The sequence below is a fragment of the Carassius gibelio genome, chromosome B6 (genome assembly GCF_023724105.1).
Source record: "Carassius gibelio isolate Cgi1373 ecotype wild population from Czech Republic chromosome B6, carGib1.2-hapl.c, whole genome shotgun sequence".
NCBI lineage: Eukaryota > Metazoa > Chordata > Actinopteri > Cypriniformes > Cyprinidae > Carassius > Carassius gibelio.
In genome coordinates this window covers 26,861,558-26,868,646 of record NC_068401.1, presented here as the reverse complement: position 1 = coordinate 26,868,646, position 7,089 = coordinate 26,861,558, and the positions used below count along the sequence as shown (strand labels likewise).

The 7,089-nt window shown below is 38.9% G+C and overlaps 1 protein-coding gene across 1 annotated transcript; it reads left to right on the top strand.

The window, feature by feature from the left end:
• The first annotated feature begins 387 nt into the window (after nucleotides 1-387).
• On the top strand, nucleotides 388-6,431 carry gorasp2 (golgi reassembly stacking protein 2). The gene is made up of 10 exons (XM_052559747.1): nucleotides 388-744; nucleotides 1,397-1,477; nucleotides 1,839-2,042; nucleotides 2,304-2,390; nucleotides 3,362-3,492; nucleotides 3,570-3,702; nucleotides 3,775-3,892; nucleotides 3,997-4,083; nucleotides 4,196-4,318; nucleotides 5,574-6,431. The coding sequence occupies exons 1-10, from the start codon at nucleotides 682-684 to the stop codon at nucleotides 5,834-5,836; spliced, it is 1,290 nt and encodes a 429-aa protein (XP_052415707.1). The 5' UTR covers nucleotides 388-681; the 3' UTR covers nucleotides 5,837-6,431.
• The last annotated feature ends 658 nt before the right edge of the window (nucleotides 6,432-7,089 follow it).

The window sequence follows — 7,089 nt, the reverse complement described above, 5'->3', positions numbered from 1 at the left end:
TACTGTACAATGTACTTTTTTGTTATTTATTTATTTATACTTTATTTGGATCACGGGAAGTAAATGCAAATATGCAGATACAAATATCAAAGGAAAGTTCAGCTGAAAAAATTATTCGCAAAAGTGTGAGTTCCAGTCTATTTAACATGACTTTTAACAAGTTTTCGATGTGTCTATAGTTTCCTGCTATGTGTATTATCATTTATTTGTCACAAGAAGGCAGCACATCTACAGTGTGACGAAGAAATTAAGCATTTGGACAATAGTATATATTTGACTTCCTCCAGGGAGCGCTATTTGATCTCTGCTCTTTATGCCCCGGTGAACGAATCATTCAGAAAAGTGTGCACGGTTCGAACGACTCGTCAAAAAGATCCGACTCACGTGAATGATTCGTTCACGAATTCGACATCGCTAACTGTGCGTTCTATACTTGTATAGCCTGTGGTTCACATGTTTTACACTTAGAAACTAGAAATAAACCATGATTTCGTTATTAGTAATATGACAAAACGCTCGCTGCAGTCTCACCTGTACGCCACATAAGCACGCGCCCTCCTTCTTGCACTGCCACGTCATTCAGCGCCGTCGAGACTCCGACGTGTCTGTGCACAAACCGGCTGGTGGGAGTTAAAACATTAAAACGGATAATATTCTCACCGGTGACACGGAGCGGGGATCATGGGGGGATCACAGAGCGTGGAAATTCCCGGAGGTGGCTCGGAGGGCTATCACGTTCTCAGAGTGAGTGTGTTTTAGAGTGCGTCTCAGTTCACTCATGCGCTACTTCGCGAGTCGCTAGCGGCACACAGTTCAAATCGAGGCCGCGGATGTCAGTGCGGCCTGGCTAAACGCTAATGTGGCTAAACGAACATTTCTGTGGATATAATGCATGGGAATTATCAGCATTTGACGTGCAAAGACTGATACACCTTTAAAAGCACATCTTCATTTATCCTACTGTACAGTGTGTTTTTTTTTCTGAAATTGTTGGACGGACTGTTGAAGAACATACAACATGTCATGATGCTTCATAGTTTAAATGTTTAGTTTTACTCTGTCATAACTCAATTTGGCCCAACTTTTGCAGTTTGCTTATGATCTACGTGAAACATGTAGGAAATTACATGCTATTCCTACACGAATCTGATTTTTTTTTTATAATTATGTGCATGATTGCACCTTTTAATACTTGACATCTCAGCCAGGAATCTGATCTGAAAGGTTAAGTGTCTACTTTGACATTTACTTGATGCAAAGCTTATTATTTCATGATCTATGTTAAATGTCAGTTTAGAGTTTTGCCAGATTGGAATGTTTGTGTTTGGTTTTACTGGGTCATTCACTGGTTCTTTTTAAATGTTAAATGGGGTGTTTTTTTGTGTGTGTTTTACAGGTGCAGGAGAATTCTCCCGGTCATAGAGCAGGTCTCGAACCCTTCTTTGACTTCATTGTGTCTATCAACAACACCAGACTGGTAGGTTTGTCGACCATAATGAGGGTCTTCTTTCATTTATCTGCTATTTGCTGAGCTGAGAAGCAAGCTTGATTTACTCTGAATGAAAAAGTGTTAATATTTTCAAATGGAAAATCAAATGTATTGAATAAATGTGTAATAATGACACTCATGGGATAATGCATTGAGTTAAACTCATTATAAATGAAAATCTAATGATTTAGAGACTCTAAACGGTAAAACTGACTGTTCTGGCTCTAAAATCTGATTGGATGAACAACATTTGAAGCCATTGTAAAAACTGACACCTGAACCACATGTTTCTAGTAATAGTAGAAATGTCAAACCATCAATGCTATTTTTGCTTTTTTTCTCTCCTAAGAACAAGGATAATGACATGTTGAAAGACGTACTGAAGGCTAGTGTTGAAAAACCGGTGAAGATGCTGGTGTACAGCAGCAAAACCCTGGAGCTGCGGGAAGCCACTGTTACTCCCAGCAACATGTGGGGTGGTCAGGGTCTTCTGGGGGTCAGCATCCGCTTCTGCAGCTTTGAGGGAGCCAATGAGAACGTCTGGCATGTTTTGGTGAGTGAATGAAAGAGTGCTGAATTCAGTCAGAGAAAGCTCACGGCATGAGTTATTTATACTGCATATTTTGTAAGGGTGGGGTTTGATGAAAATAGCATGCTTGCTTTGAATGCATTTTGATGAACAACTTATGCTCAATTAGTCATAATTCAGCAAAGTGTTCGAAAAGGGTGTGTTATTGTAAAGCAGACCGGTCGGTCGAGCTGTAAGATGTAATGCAATCCTAGTTTTTCATGCATAATTTACCTGTTTTTGTAGGAAGTGGAGCCAAATTCTCCAGCAGCATTAGCAGGTTTAAGACCACACACAGATTACATCATTGGAGCAGACACAGTCATGAACGAGGTTCGGTTCTCTCTTCATTTCATACTCTTTTTCAGATGTCCTGATCAATGTGTACAGACCTACGGAAATGTACTACAATTCTAGAGAACATGTGTTTTTTGGTTTTGGATGCATTGTCAAAGAATGTCACTCTCTGCAGCTCAAATATAGATTAAAATTATGGTTTGCAAACAAACGCTGGTTTTTCAGGCTCCACCGAAAATAGCTGAAATGACCAAAATATTTTGTGGTCATTATCCATTGTTAATAATATAAAAATACTGTTTGAAATTTTTAGCAGTGCATTAGACATTTTATATTGGAGACATTGTATTTTTTAAATAAATGTTATGTTCACTTTACAAATTCCATCAAAAAAATTTATTACTGTGTGAATTACACAGCTAAAATATGATTTCAAAAATCCATGAGCACAGATTTTCTTAAATGATGGTTTGCAATGCTTTGTAGTTCAACACAATAATACTGTTGAAACCAGCAGTAGTTATAGTTCGCTTAAACTATTAAAAATAAATTTTGAAAAATGTTGCTGTGGAAACAAACTGAAATAAGTTTAAAATGGAAAAGTCTAAAATGACTAAAACTTCAAATAAAAGTTTACAAATCTAATAAAATTAACAGAATTACTAAAACGTAAACTAAAATTTAATCTGAAAATATAAAAAAAATGCTAATTAAAAATATGAATAATTACTACAATAGAATACAAATGATACTAAAATAAGAAGTCATCTGTGTTAGCCAGCTAGATGACATTTTGATGACAAGTCAGTAGAATTTGCAACAGTGAACCTCACAAAGATCACAAAAAAGCAAATGTTCACGTAACAAGGTATTAAAAAATAAATCTTTTAATCATTGTGTAAAAAGTTTAGTGGCACAGCAGCACTAACTCAAAAAGGCAAATGACTGCTTCATCAACTGGCCCAAAAAAGATTTTTCATTTTGTGGGTGTTGTGCTCTTTCTCCAGTCAGAGGACTTATTCTCATTGATAGAAACCCACGAGGGCAAAGGCCTGAAACTCTACGTCTACAACACTGACACAGACAACTGCAGAGAAGTGGTCATCACACCCAACGGTGCCTGGGGTGGAGAGGGCAGGTGTGTGTGAAACTCTCTCGCTTTCTCTGCTTCCTGTCTCTGTGCACATGTCTGACACGATTATTTCCTTCCTTCAGTCTCGGCTGTGGTATCGGCTACGGATACCTGCACAGAATCCCCACTCGGCCCTTCGAAGAAGGCAAGAAAATCAGCTTCCCCGGACACACCCCCAGTGAGCCGGCCAGCCCGCTGAAGGATGGCTTCACAGAGGTTAGCACGAGTGTCACATGGTGATTCTGATCGATGTGGTCAGACGTTTGACTTCAGTGATGTTTTGTTTAGGTTCAGCTGTCTGCGGTGACTCCGCCCCCTGTGTCACAGCCTGTTCCCACAGGGCTTGAGGACAGTCTGTCCGGCCTGTCACTCAGCTCTCCCTCAATACCCAGTGAGCTCCACACAGGTCCATTTTTTTCTGCTTTTATTTTGTGCTTGATATTTTTCATATTGTCAGATTTAATTCATTGCATTTAGTGCAAAATTTAAAATGATTGTCATTTCTGACAGGTGTTCCCACAGTCCCCCTGCTGCCCACTCAGGTGACCCCTGGGCTGGGACCCCTTCCCATTGTCAGCCCCTCCACCACCTTACCAGGTAAAGAACATGCACTCTCTCTGTTTTTTTATTATTAAGGGAATACAATTCCATTGTAGGTATGATATTCAAATATTCATGTGGCTAAATGATTTAGATTTTGTGTCTTCAGGTTTGATGTCCTTACCGTCTGGCCTCCCTCCCCTGCCAAACCTCCCAAACCTCAATATACCGTTACCGGACCTTAGCGCTGTATCGTTAGCTGGAATCAGTGGGTTACCTCCCACTACAGCAGGTACACACACCAAAACTATATTACAGCTTATTCTGACCAAGAATTGCCCACTTAGATGGGGTTTCTGCATCTCCTTAAAGGGATAGTTCACCCAAAAAATGAAAATTCTGTCATTTACTCACCCTCATGTCATTCCAGACCCGTTAGGCTTTCCGAACACAAATCAAGATATTTTTGATGAAGAGCTTCCAGGCCCTCCATAGAAATTCCTAAACTTAGTTAAAATAGTCCTTGTGACATCAGTGGTTTAACTATGTTCTCGGTACCTTTTATGGACCTTGATCTCGGTGGGACCCTTGGTGTCTGTGGAGGATCAGAAATCTCTTTTAATATTAATATATTTTAATTACTTAAACAATAATTGATATATTATATATTATAGATATTTTTTCAAATACTTTTTTTTCTCATTTTATTTTTGAAAATACTAAAACAACTAAACTAAGTTGAAATATTAAAATAACTCAAACATTAAAAAAAACTATGTAGACATAGTAAAAGGGAACAAACATACTAAAAAGTAATAAATATGAAAAAGCACACTACAAATAATTTTTTTAAAGGGGTCATATGATGCTGTTTCAATTTCTCCTTTCTCTGTGGAGTGTTAAAAGCTCTTGGTGCATGAAGAAGATCTGTAAAGTTGCAAAGACTAAAGTCTCAAAGCCAAAGAGATATTCTTTATCAAAGTTAAGACTCCGGACCCAAAAACGGCTTGTTATAACACACCCCACATCTCTACATCACTATGTGGGAAGATTTACCAACGCCGCCCATATGTTCACACAAAGAAAGAAGGTGTGGTTTCAGTAACTCAGTTAGTGTTGAAGCAGTCATGTCAAAGCAAAACACTTTATTTGGCCTTCTGAAAGTAGATGCATTTAGGAAAAGTTGGGACACGGATCAATTTTAATATATATTAAATCAAATTTCTCAAGTTGTTCTTCTTGAATTATTTGAGTATATTATTTGCAGTTGCCATTTGACTAATAAGCAGAGTTAAAACTTTATTGATTGTGTGCTATGGCCTGTTTAAAATCAAGTAAAATAATCTGAGATGCATGATTTATCTTGAGATCTTTTGTGAATAGACGTACTGTATTAATTTTATTTGTGCAGGTCCTTAACAAGGTCTTAAAAAGCCTTAGATTTGAAGAAACCCTGTGTAACGTAACCAGGCATAGTGAAAAACCTCTTTTAATTTCTGTGACTTTATTAAAATGGCTGAATATTGATGTGATCTCTCTGTCTGCAGGTTTGCCTCCTCTCCCTCCTCTGAACCTTCCCGGCATCTCTGCTCTGCCCATGCACACCGTTCTCCCTTCCACACTTCCCAGCATGCCCGGGGTCACGCTGCCATCTTCCCTGGCACCATCTGGCCACATCCCACCCGTCTCTTTAGCTGCCCAGCAGACTCCAGCGCTCATTCTGGATGCCACGCTCACGCCTGCGGTCAAAGACACGCCTTCAGAGAAGCCTGCTGCGACGGATGCGCAGGCGGCCCCAGAGTCCTCGTAACGGCTGGATCGGGGCCGGAGGGCGTCCCTCCGTACGTCTCTCTCTTGTATTTATTAAGTACAAAAAGATTCCAGTGTATGAACATGCACACAGAGATAAACACAGTTCTGTTGAGAGACGCCAGTGTCTGCGAGTTATCAGTGTGTGGATGGACGGCTGATGTAAAAAAAACAAAAAAACAAAAACATAGCTGTATGTCTGGTTTGCGCTCTCCTCAGAATCAGTGCCATCTCGTACTTTTTCTTTCTGTATATCCTGTAATCAACTTTCAAATGTTAGTATAGCATTCCCTGTTATTATCAATTGCTATGTGATTTTACAATGTAATGTCTGACTTCTTTCTTTGCACCGTTTGTTTCGAATGCTTCGACTTCCTCAGAAACAACTCTATTCATGGTCAGACTGGGCTCTGGGCCTCTGTTTCTCTCTCGCGTGCTCTCACACACTCTCTGTATGATAGCTCTGCCGTCACGATGAACGGAAACACGGTTACAAATGCGCTCGGGCGCTGAATGTGTGCTTGTGCAGTTTGAAGATTGTGAAGGAATCTCTTATTCAAACATACACAAGCAATAAACTACCCAGTTTTACACTAGGGCTGTCTCGATCTCTTTCATTTTTGAGTTGAGTATAAGTTACATGTTTAAATATAGTTTGCATGAAATCACATAGCAGTTCCTTGCTGTTACCATAGTCAATCGATAAAGTATTTCAGTGGTCAGTGCTCATTTTTAGACCACAGGTTGGATAAGGATGGACAGTATGTGGGTGTACAGTTAGAAGGTCATCACAAATAAAACCCATCAACGATCAGGGCCCTGATATAAAGCAGAAATCTTTAACCACCGACAAATCAGAATCGACTTCTAGAAAGAAGTAGAATAAATAGATAACACTTGTTTTACACAGATGGAACCTGGTAGACTGTTTAATGAGATGAGCTGTTATTAATTATTGGTGCTGAAAATGACAGCTATTGGCCATAAAATCATCAGGGTTGGAGTCATGTAGTCTTTCGGACTCAGTAGCTAAGTTTTTTTTTTTATACAAGGTATCTCTTTATACAACTTCATTGACAGCAACTGTAAGAGTTGGAGTATACAATCGAATCAATAAAATTCCATAATTCTGGATTTTTCAAAAATGGAATGTTCAGTGTTCACTTGAAAACGAATTTGAGAATTTTAATTTGTTCAAGATTATATTATATATATATATTTTTTTTTTCAAGTTATGTTAAATTAAAACTTTCC

Coding starts and splice junctions, on each gene's coding strand:
- gorasp2 (XM_052559747.1), top strand. CDS start 682: ATGGGGGGATCACAGAGCGTGGAAATTCCCGGAGGTGGCTCGGAGGGC. Junction 2,043..2,303: donor AGAACGTCTGGCATGTTTTG/GTGAGTGAATGA, acceptor CTGTTTTTGTAG/GAAGTGGAGCCAAATTCTCC. Junction 4,319..5,573: donor GTTACCTCCCACTACAGCAG/GTACACACACCA, acceptor CTCTGTCTGCAG/GTTTGCCTCCTCTCCCTCCT.